This window comes from Manis javanica, chromosome 5 (assembly GCF_040802235.1).
Source record: "Manis javanica isolate MJ-LG chromosome 5, MJ_LKY, whole genome shotgun sequence".
NCBI lineage: Eukaryota > Metazoa > Chordata > Mammalia > Pholidota > Manidae > Manis > Manis javanica.
This window is the reverse complement of record NC_133160.1, coordinates 85,668,266-85,689,769: the sequence shown is the minus strand read 5'-3', so window position 1 is coordinate 85,689,769 and position 21,504 is coordinate 85,668,266. Positions and strand designations below refer to the sequence as shown.

The 21,504-nt window shown below is 30.6% G+C and overlaps 1 protein-coding gene across 6 annotated transcripts in view; it reads right to left on the bottom strand.

The window, feature by feature from the left end:
• TBCK (TBC1 domain containing kinase) overlaps positions 1-21,504 on the bottom strand; it is a 197,001-nt gene that overhangs the window by 137,500 nt on the left and 37,997 nt on the right. For 3 of the 6 annotated variants that reach the window (XM_073237202.1, XM_073237204.1, XM_073237203.1), the window contains exons 4-7: positions 12,929-13,043; positions 11,371-11,444; positions 10,062-10,112; positions 2,429-2,570 (exon numbers count right to left, since the gene is read on the bottom strand). In XM_073237202.1, the coding sequence (XP_073093303.1) occupies positions 2,429-2,570; positions 10,062-10,112; positions 11,371-11,444; positions 12,929-13,043 (382 nt within the window). The remainder of the gene's footprint in view (positions 1-2,428; positions 2,571-10,061; positions 10,113-11,370; positions 11,445-12,928; positions 13,044-21,504) is intronic. The other 3 variants (XM_073237205.1, XM_073237206.1, XM_073237207.1) reach the window with 3 other exon arrangements.

Below are 21,504 nucleotides of genomic sequence, written 5' to 3'. Positions count from 1 at the left end.
CCTATGATCTATCTACTTGATTCCTTATTTCAATAATTACATATTTTTTTCTTAAAACTCTAAAATTCTTGTTCTTTTCAGTAAATGTTCTTGATTTATAGTTTCTACAATTGTCTTGAATGGTTTCCTTTATCTCTTAAAGAATATGTACATTTATTTTAAAGTCTTTTCAATAGTGTAAAATTCTTCTATTTGTTTCTTTTTTATTGCAGCAGTGTAGAGGTCATCTTTAGATGTTTGGTGTTTCTTAGATACATACTCATCTTTCGACATTGAATTCCTCTATACATCTTTTGGACTATGGAAACTTCTAGGTGGTACTGTGGCTATACTGAATTTCTGGTACTATGGCAAGAGCTTCCAGAAAAATGGTTTTGATATAGCTTACATAGTTCCTTAATATTTCTAGTGTACCATAAGTTCCCTTTTTCAGTTGTTGGTGTGTTATTGATTTATATCTTAATATTTTATATCAAATCTAAGGTTTTGATGAGGTAGAGAAAGATTTAAGCTTATGTTCAATCTGCCATTCTAAACCTAGACTGCCTAAACTTCTGCGTACCACTTAAAATGTAAGAAGGCCCCTGGAATGGAATTGGTATTTTCTTCCTTGGAATCCATACAGCTCTCTGTGTTTACCTTCAAAGTTTATGGATTTGAATGAAATTATAAGCTCTTTGACAATGTATCTTAGTCACAGTTTATCCCCTGCTGCATTTGTCCTGCTGCATATACACACAGAAAATACTCGTCAATAATTTTTAACTGAATTACTCACATAAGACATACTCAGATCATTACTGAAGAGTCTAATAAAGGTGATGGTAATAATAAAAAGCTGAATGTTTCACATTTACATTTATGTAATGTACTTCACACTCACATTCAAATAAAATTTGTCATTCAGGCTATAATTTTAAACAAAAATAATATTTACTATCACTTCATACCAATTAAAAATAAGATAGTCTAGAAAAAAGATAGCAATGAATCAGAATATCTGGCAATTTCCCTTAGATAAAGCAATGTTATTATGTAAGCTACTATATTATTATGAATATTTAATATTAATAATAAAAGCTAACATTTACAGACTGTTTGCTATGTAACACCCTATACTAATACTTTTAATTTTTCCAACAACTTTACAATATAGATACTACGATTATTTAGAAAAGTAGAATCAAAGCCTTGAGAAGTTATGCTAAGTCACACAGATATACTTTGCAGCATTAGACTTCAAACCCAATTCTCTTGGATTACATAAGCTTATGTCTTAACTATTACACTTTAATACCTCTGCTGTTGAATTAGTTCTTAAATCCACAAAATGAAGAAAATAACATCAACCTAATTCTTAGATATGGTAAAGATGAGTTACTATTTTCAAAATATCTTGAAAATATTTTGGAATATGGAAGACAGAAACAATAAATGAATAATAAAAATTTCTGCATAGTCTAAGCAAAGTAGAGAAATGTGGCAAATGCTATAACAGAAGAGGAGAGCAAAGAAGATGGTGACCTAGCGCTAGCAGATAGATACCTGGAGGTAGGAGCAACATATTGTTAGCTGTCCTTCCAAAATTATGCTCCTCTTGGACATAACAGACTGCTAGCTGTCCCTACAAATTCACCCTCATTTTCTTTTTTCAAAATTTAGGTGTCCAGCTAAAGAATAAATTTCTTAGTTTTCTTGTACCTATATGTGGCCAAATAAGTAAACTGTCACTGGTGAAAAGTAGAGTTGATATTTGCAACTTTTAGATTATCTTCTTAAACACAGTTGAAGTCATCTCTCTTCTTTCCTTATGGTTGAAAAAGGTGATAAAGATAGCAACTTTGGAAACTGGGTGTTGAGAATGATGGTGGCATCCCTGAGAGCCTAGGTTTATGCAAGATGTTGTGGAACAGAGCCCACCCCACTTACTCTGGACTGTTAAAGAAAAACATTTACTTCTTTAAGCTACTGCGTTTTTAATTCTTGTTTTTAATCAGCTCGTATATAAAGGATACACGGGTAAGGCCTCATAAAAAGCCCACTCAATTACAAAGTGAGTTCTGTAGGAAAAATAAGAGAACAGGAGAGAAAGTATTTAAGGAGGAAAGAATAGTACAGAAGGGAGGTCTAGGCATGAAACACATCAGATTACTTTAGTGTAAATATTTCTAAAAATGTTTAAGTTTCTATTTTGTACAATGTAAGTTTTTATACTTAATAAAAGTATAAACATTTCTAGAGATATCAAGATAATATGCAAAGGAATTGTCAAACAGCATTTTTTAAAAAGTCAAATAGAAGCTTCAGCCTTTCTCCTTGTATCTAGTCAAAATGCAAAGCAAAAATATATTACTAAGTAACTTGCCTATCTAAAAAAATTACTTTAATACACAATTTCTTTTTATTATTAATATTTCTTTATACATACCGCACAAAGCTCAAATAAAATGATTCCAAGAGACCAAACATCTGACTTAGGGCCAGAAGGCAATGGTTTTTCATTTGGCACATGATCAGTGGTTTTAAAAATTCCTTGTGCAATTACCTCAGGTGCCAAATATGATGGATACCTATAATGATATATTAAAAAAATGAATAATTACTATGAACTACAAAGGGAGAAAGAAATGGTAGTACATTTTTACTATTAGTATAGTGAGAGTTATTTAAAAGTCTAGTGTGACTAAATTAACTTGCTAGGAAGAATTCTAAACTAGTCATCATAATACAGCTAGGAATCAAGGGCAAATATATATGAATAATTTGAGATATAAATATCTCAAAACTATCACATCTCTCTGCAGCATTAATTCCTTCCTTTGCTTTCTTCTGTGTTGCTAACACATTTTCCTCTTTCAGCCTTCTAGTTTTACAGGGGTTTTCTTTCCTTCTTACTGCCTATCTTCTCTTTATAATTAACTATTAAATAATAGTTAAAGCATATTTTATCTTTAAAAGCAGTATTTATTCTTTTGAGTAGTAGAAATGTCAAAGTGTGTAAAAATATATACGCTAAGACTCTCTCCCATCTCTGCACACCAGTCACCCATATGTATTTATGTATAGATAAATTCGACCAACTATTACCAACTGCCCCACAGGGCAGCACACTACACACACTACATTGTACTCTTTTTCACTTAAAGTATATTTAGAGATCATTCTATAAAAATAAGTAAAGATTTGCTTCATTCTTTTTGAAAACTGCCAATAACTTCATTGTATTGTTGCACTTAATTTATTTGGGCAACTCTGAAGAAGCTCATTTTGGAAGTCCAATTCTTTTGTTATTACAATGCTGAAATGAAAATATTACAGATATTTCATTTCTCACAAATGTATGCATAGATGACAAATTACTAAATGTGGCAGTACAAAGTCATTAGGTATATGCATTTTAAATTTTGATATGTATTGCCAATTTGCTCTTTCAGGTTGTATCAATTTATATTCTCATAAGCAGTATCTGTGAGTGCCTACTTTCCCTTACCTTCACCAACAAGATTTTTTTGAAAATTACCTTAGTGAATATTGAGTAAATACAAAAGGCAGATTAAATATGAATAAGATATAAAGACTAAAGCTTCAATGGACAACCATGTACCTACCAAGTAGTTTAAGTAAATAACATCAAATTATCACTAAAGGTCCTTCTCTGCTTCTCTTGAATCTGTACTGTCTCCCTGTACCTCCCAAAAGGATCAGACAACTGGAATTTTTGTGTTTATAATTTCCTTCCACTTTTTATAGTTTTATCATATGTTTGTATCCTCAAAAAGCATATTTTTTAGTCAAGCATGTATCTAGACTTTATATTTTTGGAATTATGCTGACAGTATTCTGTGATTTGCTTTTTCAATCAATATTACTTGAAAGTGATGTATATTGTTGCATGTAGCTATCAGTCATTAATTTTTACTTCTATTTTATGAATATATCATAATTTATCCATTCTAGTGTCAGTAAGCATTTAAGTTGTTTCCTGTTCTTTTTTATACTATAAGCAATGTTGCTCAGAATACTCTGTACAGTGCACATCTGCAAAAGTTTCCCTATGGGTATATCTAGGGTTGAATTTCTAGGCCACAGGACTTGCATACTTTCAGATATATATATGTCAAATGTTTTGAAAGGGGTTTTACCACTTTATACTCCCAACAACAGTATGTGACAGTTCCTATTGCTTACTTCTCCAACACTTGTTGGACAACAGTGACACTTTCTAATGTTCTAATGACAATTTGGTGGGTAAGAACCTCTATATTGTGGTTTTAATTTGCATTTCCATAATAATTAAAATGACGGAGGCACATTTTCATATGTTTATTAGCCATCTGTGTTGGCTATTGTGTGAAGTGCTTGTTTAAATCTCTTGTTCATTTTCCTAGTAGGTTATTGTGCTGAAGTCTCTAAGACTATCTCCACATTTAGAGATTCACTAAAAAGCTTCAAGGGACTCAGCATATAGATGTACTGACAACCAAGATTTACTACAGTGACAGAATAAGGATACATAGCTGGATCACAGGGGAAAACAACACAGAGGGAATCTGGAGGACTCCATTAAGTAGGCTTCATTATGCTGTCTCTCTCTCCTATCAGGGGTCACACAGAGCAAACTCCTCTCCTAGCTACAAGACTGTAGCAACAGGTACAGAATGCTCATTAAAGGCAGACTCAGTGTCCAAGGTTTTTACTGGGAACTGATCACATAAGGCACATCTAGCACATACCGAAATTCAAGACCCCTAGGAGGAAAGCCCATGTTCAACACAAATCATATTCTTTGAACAAACAGGCACAGTTAGTACACCTTATTAATTTGGGTACCATAAGATCAAGGTCCAAGTTCCTAGGTGCTAGCTAAGGGTCAACTATGCAAGCAGGACTTACTCCACAAGGATGATATTTCATGACTGCTATGTTAACCCTTTTCTGCACATTGTTGATATTTTTATTACTACTTTGGAAGAGTTCTTTGTAATTGTAGATACTAATACCTTTTTCTGCAATTATGATTTGAAATATTTCCTATGACTTTACGTCTTGTCTTTTTGTTCTTTTTATGGTATCTGTTTATGAATGAGAAGTCTTTAGGTCTTTCAGTCAAATTAATTAATCTTTTCTTTCATACTTAGTGATCCTGTGTCTGGGCAGAATAATCTACCGTGTTATTTTCCAAAAGTTTGATAGTTTAACCTTTTATATTTTTGTTTCTTAATCTATCTACAGTTGATTTTACATATTATGAAAGAAAAATGTGCAACTTCATCTTTATTTCTACATGGATAATCAAATGAGCCCTGTTCCAGTTATTGAAACGTCTATTTTTCTCCAACTAGTTCATAATGCCAGCTTCTACCACAAATCAAATCTCTACATACATTTTAGTTTGCATTTGAGCTCCCTATTTTGTTGGGTAAATTTGCCTAAAACTGTACCATTATATTATTTTAAGTCTATAACATTATATAAATATTTGCTAATAACTGCTAAGACAAGCCCTCTCAAAACACACATCCCTTTTAATTTCTTTTCAGGAGTATCTAGGCACTTTTCAGATATTTTTACTATATACACATTTTAGAAGTATCTTCTCAAGTTCTCTCTCTCTGTCACATACACACACACACACACAACACACACACAGTCAGAATTTTTAATGAAATTAGATCAGTGTAGAAATGGGAAATGGGTTGGGGAGAATTAGCATCTTTCTGATACTGGCCCCAACAATCTATGAACATGATATCTCTTTATTTATTTAGGTCTTCCATAATGTCTTCAGAAAGATTTATATTTTTTTCACAAAGGTATCGACTATACCCGATCAGATTCTTACTAGGTAGATCAATTGATTTGTTTATAATGACAGTTTTGTTTTTTCCTTTCCAATATTACAGTTTTTAGTTCTTTTGCTGCCTTATGTGCTAACTAAAAAATCGGTCCAATATTTTTAAAAAGTGGCAATAACTGACATTTTGTCTTGATCCTAATCTTTAAAAAAATACCATTAACCTTTCAACACTATAGTTTCCTTGTAAAAATATTTTATCAGTGTTCATTATGAATAAATTCTGAAAAATTTTGAATACCTCTTCTCAACTATTACAAAAAGAACATGTGATTCTTTTCCTTTTACATGCTAATGTGTTTAATTATATTAATTAATTTTTAAATGTTCCTTGCATTCCTGGGATTTTTTTTGTAGTAACTTCCAGAAAAAAAATGATAATTTATGTCCTTAGCATTATATATATATATCTGATTTCCTTGTCCAACTGCATTTATTAGTACCAGAAATATATTGTCAAAGTCTTGTTAACTTTTGGGTTGAGATCAACTTCTCTAATGACAAATAATAAGAATGTGGGTAACTTTCATTATGTCAGGGAAATATTCCTGTAGTCCCTTTTTATTAACAATTTAAATCAAGAATATTACTGATGTTGAATCTATAAATTATTTTTAAACATCTACAGAAATACTTGATTTTTTTACTTTTAATAAATTACACTGTTAAATTGCATTTATAAATTTCCTAAACCACTTGCATATTGCTAGAATAAACCACATTTGATACTATCTTCTAATATGCTTCTGATTTTTGTTAATTTTTCTTTTTAGAATTTTTTTATATGACTATAACATACTTTATGTATTGTTATTATATATTACATAGAATCAGAAATAAAAAATAAGATTTGTATTTAAACATTTTATGTGGTATCTTTGAGGAGTCTTAAGATCAATCTTATACTACTAAAACTTATTAAAAAAGATATCAGAAGCTTTTCCTTTAAAAAATCTTATATAACATTACAATTTAAATAGGAACAAATTTAATTATTCATTATAGGTTCAGTAGAATTTGTGAGTCTTCTTCAGGTATCTTTTCAGGAGAAGTAACTTTTTCTACATTTTTATAATTGGTGTTTTCTCAAATTTAAAATTCTCTTTGGCAGTAAGTTTTGGTGATTTGTATTTCCCCTCCAATCAACCATTCATCCTAGTTTTCAAACTGACACAGAGTTAAGCAAAAATAGTCTACTGAGTCTTTTAATGTTCTCTTAATGATTTAGTTATTTTTCCATTACCATCTTATTTTGTGTATTTGAGTTCTCTGCCTTTTTCCTTATTAGGCTAATAACTGTTTTTATCATAAAATCTTTTTTTATTTTCCCTCTCAGGACTTCATTATATTTTGGTTATAAGCCTCATGGGAATTTGGTATAGGTTAATTTCAATGTATTTCATTAAAGGTAAATACTTGTGTTTATCAAGCATAGGGAAATTCTTTGTATGAAATGCAATGGTAAATATAAAAAATTGGTAAGATATTCATACTATTACAAAAAAAATCTTCCTGTGAGACTAAAATCTTTGAGAATATTCTGTCTTATTATCTGATAAATGAAAACCATTTTATTTAACAATAAAATAAGAAAAAGCTGTTAAAAGAGTATATTCTACAAGATGTGTCAAAGTTCTAATGTTAATTTTCTACTAAATTCATTTATGAGTAATTCCATGAAAACCTAAGTTGGATCTGCTGAGGTAGAAATTACTTTTCCTGTTAGTGAACCCCCATGGTATTTTATCTGTAACTTTCTAATGGTTCTCTAATTACTGTAAGGTATTTGTATTACCTGTTCTATATGTTATGTAATAGACCATACATGGTATGTAATACTACATATTTTTGTTTCATTTTTATTTACAATATTTAATATTCAAAAATTTATATATTTCTGTCAACTAAAAAAAAACACAACTCCTTGAGGATTCTGGTGTATCTTGTCCATCTTTATAAACCTTCAACAACTACCAATGAAACTTAAATGTAAGATATGCTCAGTATATTTTTTTTTAAAAAAAGGAAAAAAAAGTATTTTCTATCAAAAATGCCAGTCAGGACTGCCTGAGAGACAACAACTTAAAAAGCAGATAGTACATAAGTATCAGACATATTGACAATTGCTAATTTGACTGCACTGCCTAGAAATGAAAGGAACAAAAATAGCCTTAGAAGAAAACTGAAAAATTAGTGGAATTCTGTCCTACTTATTGCATATGTGCATGATCTTTCTTCATTTATTGTCAGCTTTAGTCATAGACACAATTATCTGGAGTTTTCAAGTCAATTGACATTTGATTATTATTCCACCCTGCAATGACTATAATCAAAATGTATTTAAGTATATGTAAAATCTATGTAATATATATATATATATATTACATATATATATATTACATATATATATATATATGTATATTACATAGATTTTACATATACTTAATACATTTTTATATTTTTCAGGTACTTACATATACTTAAATACATTAAATAAATAAATATATATATATATATGTAAAATATATATATATATAATATAGGCATTAAGTTACCTCCATTTCTCCTCCTGTGTTATCCCACAGCCACCTTGGTGTACTGATTGCCAGTACTTATTTACAATTAAAATACAAGTCAATTAGGTCAGGGAATATAACTTAAATTTAAATTGGTAAATTTGGTTTTTTAATTCCTTTCCATTTTAATGTAATGATGATGGTGATATTAATTCTTCTTTAAATTTGCTCATGTATTTCTCTCATATACAAATCTGTATTACATCATTTTATCCTAAAGTGATCATGCTCTTCTATATGAATGTGTGAAACCTCTGGAGACAACTGAAGTCTAAAGGGAAAATGCCTTGAACTAGATATTATAATACCCATATTCTAATTTCAGTCCTAGCACACATTGTATATATGACTTGAATTTTTTAACCTCTGAAATAGGAATAACAATGTCTACCACATAAAATTGCTATAAATATTTGCAAACACATAAAGATGATTTGTAAGTGGAAAATATGACACAAATACATGTTGTATTTTTATCACTATCATCACCATTATACATCTAGAAAATAAACTATTCATTTTAATCCTGATTTTTAGCCCATCTAACCTAGAAATAATAATATAGGTAGTGAAAAGTCAGGAAACATTATAGGTAATTGTTATTTCAAAAACTTCTGACTGGTGATGGGTAGAAGAATAGAGATGATCTTTTCTCCAAAAGTTGTAATTTCCCTTCTAATCAAGGATCAATTAAATTAATCAATAAAACCCTAAGATTGTTTTTAATGTAATTATCTCCTTTCAGCAGGTTTCTCCCTTTTGGCATAGCACTTGAACACACAAAGAAAATTGCCAGAACTCTGTGTATGACCGGTGAGGTAAGTGTAAGTGGCTTTCATCATCTATTTGATGTTTTAACAAGGTATTAAGCTACTGGCCAACGGAAATGAATGCCCAAATTCTAACTCTTTATATTTTGAAACAGATTTTAACATTTTACTTTGTTGTTCTTTCATATTTGTCTTTTGAAACAACTGCAAGCTTCTTCTGGTGTAAATATTTTCTTTCATGCCTTAGCTGTTCGATCACTTTATTTTTCCTGGCTAATGTTTCACATTTTGCTCTTTGGTACTTTATGGTCAGACCCTTTGGGTCTAAGACTTCAAAGGAAGTCAGACCAAATGGCTCATAAGACCAATTCTACCCAAGCATTTCAAATACAAATTAAGTTCTTCAAAATGCTTGATGTGCTTTAAGAAAAAACACTTCCATCCTTCTAGTCATCACTAAAACCTAAAGCACCTTTAAAGTAAAAGGTAAAAAATTAATTTTTATTTGTATTATATTTTTGGAGTTCTCTCACATAAACTGATTTGGAGAAAATAAAGAAGCAGTAACGTTTACATTTACTTCAGTTCCTCAAGAGCTACTTCAAAAGGCAATTATCACATATGATGAGGATACTAGAGCTTTAATGTGAACTTATTTTTACTATATTCAAAGGGTTTCTTAAAATGAAAAGCATAAGCCATTTTAACAAATACTGTTTTTGTGCTTAGGAAAACAACTGTTTCAAGTTTTGATACTCAAAACTATGACCTATGAATTTATGTACCTTAATAAGTACATTATCAAGACAGAAAATTTTCCCATTAAACAGTAAGCTTTTTGAGGACAGGAATCTATCTTACCCATTTCTGTGTATCCAGCCATCAGATGAGAAGGGGCTCATTAAGTATTTTCTTAATAAATAAAGGAAGAATGACTAAGCAAATTATTTTAAGATTATTAGCTACTAACAAAAATTTTAGTTAAGAGACATACAATCTATCTTATAAAGATAAAAGTAATTTATAAATGAGACTTTTTTTTTTAAACATCAAATTGAGTTTTTAAGAAATGTTCTGCTGTAGAAACACACTCCCTGACTCCAAACAATTCTCCATGATGGAGTGAGAGAACCGATTTTAGAGGGCCCAAAGAGCAAAACACAAGTGGATATTACTAAGAACAATCACACAGCAACTGAACAATATGATTAAGGCTTCTAGATTAGATAATAGTGTTAAGACCAATTTTAATTTTCTGTTTTTGATAACTGTTTTGTGGTTATATTAAGAAAATTCCTTACTTTAGGAAATAAAAACTGAAGAGTTCAAGGATAAAAGACCACTATATGCACTATTAGTTCTTAAATGGTTCAGAAAAAAAATTATATTTACACACACACTCACATACACATACATATATGTGTAAGAAAAATGAGCAAATGTAGTGAAATGAAATGTTAACATTTGGGGAATTTGAGTGAAGGCTATGCAGAAATTCTTTGTACTATTATGTAACTTCTCTGTATTATAATGTCAAAATTAGACACTCAAAAAATAATTATATTATTAAAATATTTGAAAAGTAATCACACTACAAATATAACACCAAAGCATCAAACTGAGTACAGCATGAGGCCTTTGGAGGCCAACATAAATCTGGATTCTATATCAAAAGTGGTCAAATAAACATCGCCAAAGTTAAATGGAGACTTCCAAGTATAGAATTTACTGCATTACCCTGATATATATACAGCAATTGGACTTGAGTCTTAATATAAGTTTTACCTTGGAGAGCAGGGAATTTAACTTAAAAACAACAGAAAATAATTTGAGAGTGATTTTTCTCAGTCTTTTGAAACACACAGTATCATAAGTGAGAATCAGGTCAGCCTTCTTGCCTTAAATTTACCTAATTCTGAATGAAATAAATTAATTAGTAAGCATTGTAGGGGAAGAAAGTCAATAATCTGTTAGCTTCTGCCTGTTTAATGAAAGATCAACGTCAGAGAAATTTTGGATACTGGGAAAAACTCACTGTCTACTCTTTCAAAAGTATATGAAAAATTAAGGTATATTAAGAAAGAATAGCTAGTTTTATATCCAAAGTACTACCATAATGATTAACAAAATCAAACATTACAAAGTTTAAAGAAAGAAAACATGTTCTTACCCAATTGGAAAATCAACATCATCACCATGAGCTGTCATGTGATAAAGTCCAAATTTAGCCAATTTAACATGTCCCTATAATAATAAACAGAAAAAAAATACTATGAAGTATTACTGGCAGGGAAAATTAATATTATACATTTCACATGTAAGGAAACCACCATATAGCCAGATACATTAAGTAAAAAATTATATTTACCATAATTTTATTAAAAGCTATTTGCCAGTGTTTGAATTCTGCTTTATACTCATTATAAGTATATATATGTAAGTATGCATATACACACATATGTATATGTGTATATATATATATATACTTTATATATATATATATATATACACAAATAAATGACAACATAAAAATATTTTTGCTGTTTATGTTTTCCAGGCTTTTTGACAAAGCAAATAAAGCAAGAAATTCTCATTTCTCTTGAACCCTAGCTTAGTATATTTTGTGATAGTTTTCACAAAAGAAGTTTTTTTCAAGTAGTTGTAAGTCTACTTATAATGTTATAATTAAACCCTCACGTGAGAGTTTTTAACTTGAAAAGATCAGTTCATAAGTCATTAAGACATCAGTGAATATGGTACATTTCTGACAATTTTTAATTGTTTGAGGATAACCAAAATAATAAAAGGCAAATACAAATTTCTTAAGTCTCTTAAATTTTTCCCGTTTTAGATGTTCAAAACTAAAAAAAGTTAAGTCAATTTTAAATTGGTTTTCTTTTTCTCAAGAACTTTATTTTCCAGTATTATAAAACATTTATATTTTAAAACAATTCATATTGTTAGATATTCTACTGTCATGAATATAAAATTAATGAGTATCATTTTATCTTTTGTGATTTTCATACCATAGGGTAACTATACTGAGAGTCTGGAAGAGAATCAGGGAAAAAAAAAATCCTAATAATACAGAAAATAATTCCCCTAAAAACTTTCCCTCAATAGTATCTTATATACTTATGAAAAAAATGAAATTATAATTATTCCTAAAAAGACACCACCTTGCTTCTCATAATTCTCTTAGAAGGGTTGAGGAGCATCTTACTAACCCCCATGAGATTTCCAAGCACTCTAATAAAAAAAAGCTGGATTTGAACAGCTGATAAATAAGAAGATGAATTGAAAATAAAATAAGTAAGAAATACTAGGGAAGAAGAAGACTAAAGAGGAGAAAATACAACACAGTTGTGCTATGAGAAAAATACTCTAAGTAGAGAAGCTTTCTTAAGGTGAAAGCTAAGGGGTGCAAATAATCAGGGTGGATTTGGAAGCTATAATGCATGTCTTTTAGAACATGAGTGAAAGGAAAAACAAGACATCAAGTTAGAAAATAAGGCTTGGGGAAAAAGAATAATGCGTGTGAAAGACACACACAGATTTATATAATTAAAAATTTTTTTTCTAACAATAAGTATATCACTTTCATAGAGTCTTTTCATTACAAAATTCTTAAAACATATTCTACAGTCCCTCTAATTAATTGAGTGGACCTGATTTCCATAGCTTCCAACCTCAAATAACAAATATTTAATGTATTATTTGATTATTACCTTTTGGTCCAAAAGGATATTACGAGGAGACAGTGCCCGGTGTACAATACCATGTTTATTCATATACTGCAAGCCCTGAAGTACCTCAAATGCTATGCATAAAACCTTTGAACAGCTACAAAGAAAACAAAAAGCCACAGATCAATAGATCAATTACAAAGTAGATATAGAACCTTTTAAGGAATGAAATGAGATTTAGTGAGAAAATTCAAAGAATGGTATTTTTATCTTTCGTCTTCTATTCAGAGAAAATAGAGTCTACACATTTTCTAAAATATCCACTTGTACATACTGTGGATTTTCGGATTACAATAGAAATGATATGTCAAAGACCCTACAGTTTCCTAAAGGCTAATAGCAGTATTTGTCCTCCCTGGAAAGACCTTTAATTTTGGTGATGTGCAAATTACCTTCTGCAGGTTTGAATTTGTCAAATTATTAGGAAAGTTTCAGATATAAGGCAGAACTAAGTTAATGAAAACCACCTATCCTGCTCAAAACAAAATAACTAAGTCCCTAAAAATAGCTCTATTTTATAGCAGACAGACATGAACTTAATTTCCATTTCAACCCACAAAGTAACCTCCAACAATATATGATCTATCAAACATTTCTCTTTAATTCTTATCCTATTCCTTCTAAGACATCTTCCACAGAGATGCCCAGTTATTTCTCTCTCTTCTTTCTCTTACTTTCTCCATTTTTTAAAAGTCAAAAGTCCTTCATGCAGGAAGTTAGGAATAATATATAGAAAATAGGGGAGACAAATTCAACCCCAAAAACCCAAACCATTAATATTAACATTTTAGTATAGATTTCCACCCATTTTTTGACATTTTAAATTAGACTTAAAAAATTAAATTAGTATCTGCAAATTACTAGAAGTAATTTTTAAAAGAGGTATAACAAGCTAAAATGGAATAATATGGAATTATAAAAATAGTCTGTCTAAAGCAGGCAGTACAAAAGAAAAGAAAAACAAATGAAACAATTAGAAAACTAACAGATTTTAATTCAGATGTATCAACCATTATATTAAATGTAAATGGTCTAAACTGACCAATTAAAATATAATTAATCACCAATTATCAGATTGGAAAAGGGTAAATAATTATAGCCAGGCTACAAGAAATCTACATTAAATAAAACATGAAAGATAAAAGGATGGAGTAATAGATCACTGATTGTCATGGGATTGTGTGAGGGAATAGGTTGTTTACAAGTATGAGGAAATTCTTCATGATGCAACTATTCTACTCGATTCTGATGATTATACTACTGTGACTGTCAAGAAAGATGATTGAACTGTACACTAAAAAGGGTAATACTTAAGGCATATAAATTACACTTCAATGAACTTGACATTTAAAAAATAGGCTGAATTAAAAAAAGTGGTTACAATATGACACCCTCTTTAAATTAAAACCATAAAAAAGAGCCTGAGATAAAAAGCTAGAAACACGTTCTCCTCTCAGCCTAATTTTGTCTTTCCAGAGGTAACCACCCCTAGCACTTCCTGTTTTCAGTTTTTCTGGTGGTTGGTTCTTTTTTTTTAAGTGTATTTTTTTTATTAACATATAGTTGATATACAATATTATATTGGTTTCAAATACACAACACAGGGATTCAACAGTTACAAACATTATTAAATCCTCACCCCAGAAGACAAGTAGTGATTCTATAGCATCTTACTACGCTGATGGACAGTGACTGTAATGGGGTATGTGGTGGACCCTTGATAATGGGGGGGAATCTAGTAACCACAATGTTATTCATGTAAGTGTATATTAATGATACCAAAAAATAAAATAAAATAAAAATAAAAATAAAAATAAAATAAATCCTCACTTCATCTAGTGCAGTTTGTACCTGTCAACATAAAAGGATGTTATAGAGTCACTGACTATATTCTCTATGCTGCACTTCCATCCCAGTAACCAACTTACATTATTATGATTTGAGATTTTTGTGCCTCTTTTTCCCCCTCACCCACTCCACCCACCACTCCAATCCCTGCCCCCTGGTATTGGTGACTGGATCTTTACTTAATATAATTACCTCTTCACTATGCAAAATGATATAATTAATGTAGTTTAATAACTTTCCTATTTCCTTTCCCCAACTCCTGTATCAGTTATATTATTTTTACATTATCAAATTCTGTGAGATAAAAGAAACCTTTCTTGAAGGCTAGACAAATACAGAAGTAAATACGTGATATGACATACTGTGTTTAAATGCTAAGGAGAAGTAGTAGGGAAGAGATGAGAGAATGCCAGGTAGCAGGTTGCTATTATCTAAAGGAAGTGAAAAAGCCATGCAGCCCTCTGGGAAATGTGTGGTTCAGACAAAGGGCATTGTAGGAAAGTCCTGAACTGAGAAAATTTGTAACAGTTCAAAAAGTGCAATGAAACCACAATGCACGCAGAGAAAAAGGATAATGCGGTAGAAGATGAGGTCAGAGAGGTAGCTGGGAGTCAGATCCCATAAGGCCATAGGCCACTGCAAAGCCTTTGGCTTCCTCTCTGTGACAGATGGGAAATATTAGCACACTGCTTTACTATGATTAGTAAATATTTGCTGTAAAACTAAGCAGAAAAGCAAATATAAACTTAAGCCATTCAACCACTAGCACACAAGAGAAAATGTCTAAGTCATCGGGATTTATTAGATACTATAATTACATAAGTATAACTCTATTTATGAAGGTTATCATCAGCTACCATTATTTTTTTATATCTTATATTATTATTTTTGTATTATTTTACATTTAGCTAGAATACATTCATGAGAAAATTTTTCATAAGGGCAACAGTAGTACATTTTAAAGCACTGTGTGTTTGAAAATGTCTTATCCTTGCCCTTAAACTTGGAAAGAATTTCTACATTGCTACTGAGTGTTCTTTTTTAAAGGCAAGAAGTCTAACAGTCTGATTCTAACTTTGTTGTAGACAGCCTGTTATTTCTCTCTGGTAGCTTGCAGGATTCTTTTTTACTTTATTTTTAGACTCTTAAAATTTAGCCCAATATGTCTAGAGTGTGGACATTTGCACATTTGTGCTAGTAAGCATTAGATGTGCCCTTTTAATCTGAAGACTCACATGTTTCATTAACACAGGAACTTAACAAGAGAAGTTGATCAGTTATGTTAATGTGCTGATATTCTTCCTCTGCTGTTATCTTTTAGTTGGAACTTTTAGCAGGCTGAATAAAATTGAATATATTCTCTATAACAACTTACCGTTTTATTTCCAATGAGAATGGAAATAAGTATTCCTTGTAATTCCTTCAGCCCTATCTTTTCTATTATTTAATTGCCAGGATCTCAATTCTGTTCTTTAGTTGCTCTTCTTCAATAGATTCTGTTCTTTAGTTATGAGTATGTTATTCTTGAGAGTATCTATTAGGATAGTTTTTAGAGTTCAACTCAGAAAATAAAAAAGTATGCTATTTTCATTTCCTTTAGGGTTTTTTTTTTTAATTCTCCCTTGACTCTCTCTCAAATTATATTTTTCCTCAAATGTAATCAACAATTGGTATTTACCAATTGTCAGCCATATCTTAAAATATAGCAATAAGTTGATATTCTCTATGAGCCTGTAAAAAAGAATAAAAATTACTATTTATAAGGAATGCTTATTTACACTGACTTCTTTATCAAGTAGTTTCTCTCATTTTAAACTGCCACAATAACCAGTCTTAAACAAACAGGGAATATATGAAACAAGAGCAATTTAGAATTAACAGAGTTTTCATAAACATTCTCAAAAAATAAACCAATTATCAAAAGGGAAATATTCCAAACTTTAAAACTACTATAATTACATTGATAAATATGTATATATAAAAGAATATAAACCTCTCTCCTCTTAAAAAATTTTTTTTCCTTGAGATTAACATATAACATACTAAGGACCTGGCTTTCTGAGCTTATTTGACTGCAATAGTCAACCTTAAAGCAATAATCTCTCTTGTCCCTCTCTCTCTTTCTCTGACACACATACACACTGTTCACAAAATCTTAAAAGCTGTTGCCATATTCGGCTGTGACACTAGAGGACCTCAGCTGCACATTACTTTCACACAAACATCTTTCATGAAATTAAAACCAAGCTTTCCAGTGATTTTTCTATTAAACCAGTTCACACACAGATGACCACAGAAGACTGAACGTCTACTTCTCTACTTGTTTTTGCTAATTGATTATAAGATAGAATTGGAAAATACTTGTATGTCAAAAAGCAAATTCATGCTATTATTGAGCTAAGCATATACACTAAAATAAGTTTTTAAAATTCATTTCAAGCAAATAAAGCAGAATCTCATGAGATACCTTTCTTAGCAATCATTTGAGCTACATATGAGTGGGTTCTCTACTGTCAGTTTAAATCAAGATAGTAAATCAGATTTGCTTTTTGTCCTTAATCCTTTGAGGATTTAATTTTAAATTTAGGTATAAAGGAAAAGATTCTGTTATTTTCTAAAGTAAGATGAAGGAATCAATATTTGTGGGCTTTCCTACACCTATTTTTTTTAATGCTATATTCTTTAATACTGCCAAGAATTTAGATCAGGAGATCTTTTTAAAAATTATTTTGAAGCAATGCAATTATAGTATAACAGCAAGGTAAAAAAAAAAGTCCAGTAGTAGTAGTATGCTCTTGTTTATGAAAACAGATTCTAAAAGGAGAGTTAGGATTAATAGAATGGGAATCACACAGTTATAAAAAAAAAAGATGTTGGGAAGAACAACAGGAATTTATCCTATATAATTCCCAAGTCAGAATCTTGTTAATAGAAAAGAAATCTTATCAGTAACCTACAAAATGTAAACTTGAAGTCAAAAAATGTTCTCTTCCTTTTGAAATTTTTAGTTACTACTGTTATTCCTAGAGACCAGAATTAACTTATTATCATTGTCCCTGGCAATCTAAAAAGTTTAACAAGCATAAGAATTCTTAGTGTTATAAATACACAAATATGACCAAAAGGTAACTTTCAAAATAATATGATTAATAATTTCTAATACATTAAGATGACATTTTGAGATACTCCAAACACATTAGTTAAGTGGCTATTAGCTGCTTCTACATGTTCAGGCTCTGTGTCTTTAAACTCCATGGATACCAAGAGGCAGGTACTACCTTATTCATTTTGGAATCCTTAGATTCAACTTGTAATCTACACAATCAAGAAACCTACAGTATAGTTAGAAAGACAGATTTATAAACTGATAATTTTACTGCAGTTGAATTCAATAGAATTCTAATATAGTTATAACTCAATAATTAAGTTAGATGAGAATTAATCAAATTTTTCCTCTGTCTTAAGAGGAAAAGAAAATATCCACCACCACCACCAGCAAGAACAAATGTTGACAATTTCTAGTCAACTTGGTTGTATTTGGATTTTGGACATGGCTAAATTAATTTCAAATATATTAAGCTAGTATAATACCAAATATATTTTGTTTATCCCTTTCCAGATGTATTTCAAAGGAAATTTATACTATGTTTCTGATTTGATCATCCCTAAATTATCTATAGCTGTTTAGTTTAGTTGGTTAAAATATATTGAGGACAAGATCATGAATTTGATACCTATGAGGGTTGGCTGGCTTCATATGCTCATACCCACATATTTTCTTCTGTCTCCAGCCAATACCCCAAAATGCAGGTAACCTGTCACAATGAGACATTGCTAAACCCGTTTACTTAAAATATCCCAATTTTCAACTACAGTCTCCTGCACCTCTCTGCTCTTCATTCCTGAGGACCTAGCTGCTCTTTAACCTCATCAAGGCCTTGAGACCCCCTATTCTGTAAGACTCCTTTGTTTTTTCAACCAGCCCCTTTTAATGTTCTTCTTTACTATAGATGAAGTCTGTCATTTCAGTAATTTTTTTGGTCAGGATCCTTAATGGCTTCTCATCCAATAGCCCTTTCCCTTGTAGAATTACACTTTGTATTCTGATAGTATGTAGTTGCAGGACTTACTAATTCTATAGTAATAATTTCTGTATAGGTTTGTTTATCACACAGTACCTGTGGCAGGTACTACCTTATTCAATTTGGAATCCCTATGCCTATCACAATGCCTATAAGGTAGGTGTTCAATAAATATGTATCAAATAATAGTGTTCAATAACTACATGTGATGACATCACAAGATCATGCAAGAGGAGCAGATAAGACTAAATTCTTCACCATTAATGAAATAACAGCTCAAAAATATATATTATTCTTGCAATGGATCAAAAGCATTAACTTCATTTATAAGAGTGTGTGCAATCCTTCAGCAAGTCAAGAAAACATAAATTGCTCATCACAATGCTATCCAAAAAGAAGTACTGATTTGCTGAAAGTATCTCTCTCCTAGTGTTTTACTTCATGAAAGAAGAATGAGCCATGGTACAGTGGGTAATAAGATAATCTCATTAATGTCTGGCTAAAATTGTTAATTTTAGACTAGGACTAATTAGACTAAGTTGTTAAGTCATATTCCTATGATCAACTTTTTCTAGCTCAGAAATATCAATACATACTTTAGTATCAGTATTTTAATTGGGGTCATATTAAATCTGCAAAATTATTATCTAGGGAGGTTTAATATCTTTATGAAGTTGAGTTATTCTAGCCAAGTAAAAGGGATGTAGTTCTATTTCTTCAAGTCTACTTTAGTGTCTTTAAGGAGTTTTTATTATTTTTGAAGCAACTTTATTGAGGTATAATAGACTTACCAAGAAATGCATATATTTAATATATATAATTTGATGAGTTTGGACCTAAACATACTCTCATGACACTATCATCACAATCAAGATAATAGATACAACCATCACCTTCAAAAATTTCCTTGTCCCTTTTCTAGAGTGTGATAAAAATAATAAATATACAAAAATATATAAAAGAACATTAGAAAAATCAATGAGGAGCACTAATTTTGTAAGATTTAAAACAGACCATAAAGATGCTCTTTTGTAACCCAAATGTCTATCCATAGATGGATAAAAGAAAATGTGATACATATACATACATGCACACACATATGTACATATATACATATACACACAAGAGAATTTTATTCAGACTTAAAAAGGAAAGAAAATTCTGCCATTTGCAACAACATACATAAACCTGGAGGACTTCCAGTGAAATAAGCCCATCACAGAAGGACAGATACTGAATGACTACACATACATGAGGTATCTAAAATAGTGAAATTTCTTAAATAAGCAGAGACTAGAACAATGGTTACCAGGAATTGGGGAGAAAAGAAAATGGAAGTTGTCAATTGGTATAAAGTTCCAGTTATACAAGATGAGTGATTTCTAGAGATTTGCTGTACAACAGCGTGCCAACAGTGAACAATACTGTATTGTGCACTTGAAAAATACTGTTATTATCACATATGAAAATGAAATAAACAGGACAAAGGAAACTTTTGGAGGTGACAGATAGGTCTGTTACCTAGATTGTGGTAATAGTTTCACTGGTATATGCATATTTCTAAACTCATCAAATGTAACATTAAGTATTTGCAAGTTTTCTTGTATATCAGTTATACCTCAATAAAGATGTTAAAAACAAAGTAAAATATGGAGAAATTCCTATCAGCCTCAAACAACTGGTTCTTTTTGGTATCTATAATATTTCCAAGAAGAGATGTTATTTAGATTGCAAGAAATAAAGGCCAAAAAAGAGAATAAGAGGTCAGGATTTCTGAGTTAGGTTTGGAAGTCATTCATGTATAGGTGATAACTAAAACCACACATGCTATTTCCTCATATCCCTAATCCCTGATATTTCTAAGGGTTACTCCACAAGCCAAAATACCCATACTGTCAGCAAACTAAGGGAGGAAACACACTTTTGGATTCTATAAGTTCAAGATGTTCTTTCACCTTATAAAACCTGATCATCCCACAGAAATTTTCCTTTTGGTCTAAAACCTTCCTTACTTGGTATCAGCCTGAAGTAAAATATTAAGGGAGAGGAAACACAGACAAAATATAGTTAGCAACTGTGATTTAAGAAATGGAGAGGAAAAATAAAATACTAATGAGTAATGTTCAGATAATAATACAACTATATAACCTGTGCTATCTTTAATCTAAACACTCCTTCTATAACTTCAAGACAGAAGAGCTTAACTGGTATATATTTTTAATGTTCACTGGTTTATAATTCCAGAGTTTGGAGGAGGGATATTTTCAGTGATGAACTAACATCTCTGAGGCTCTTAATTTGCAATTAATAAATTTTGACATTTTCTTAAAATACAATATTTAACATAGCAATTTTTTTCTGAAGAAAACAACAAGAAAGTTTTGGAACTGAAAAATGAGTTACTACTCATTTCACTACTGGGCACACATGTTTTAGCCAGACACGGACAGGCTGTTAGCCTCACATGGACACCACTCCATGCTAAATTTAAGAATTCATTGGTCTCAGATCTTGAAATGGAAGTTGCATTGATGAACTGCTTACCTAATGATTATTTTGTAATAGGTATAAAAATCTATCTGTCCCTGAATTGTGAGACTGGACATATTTCACAATTCAATTCCTACT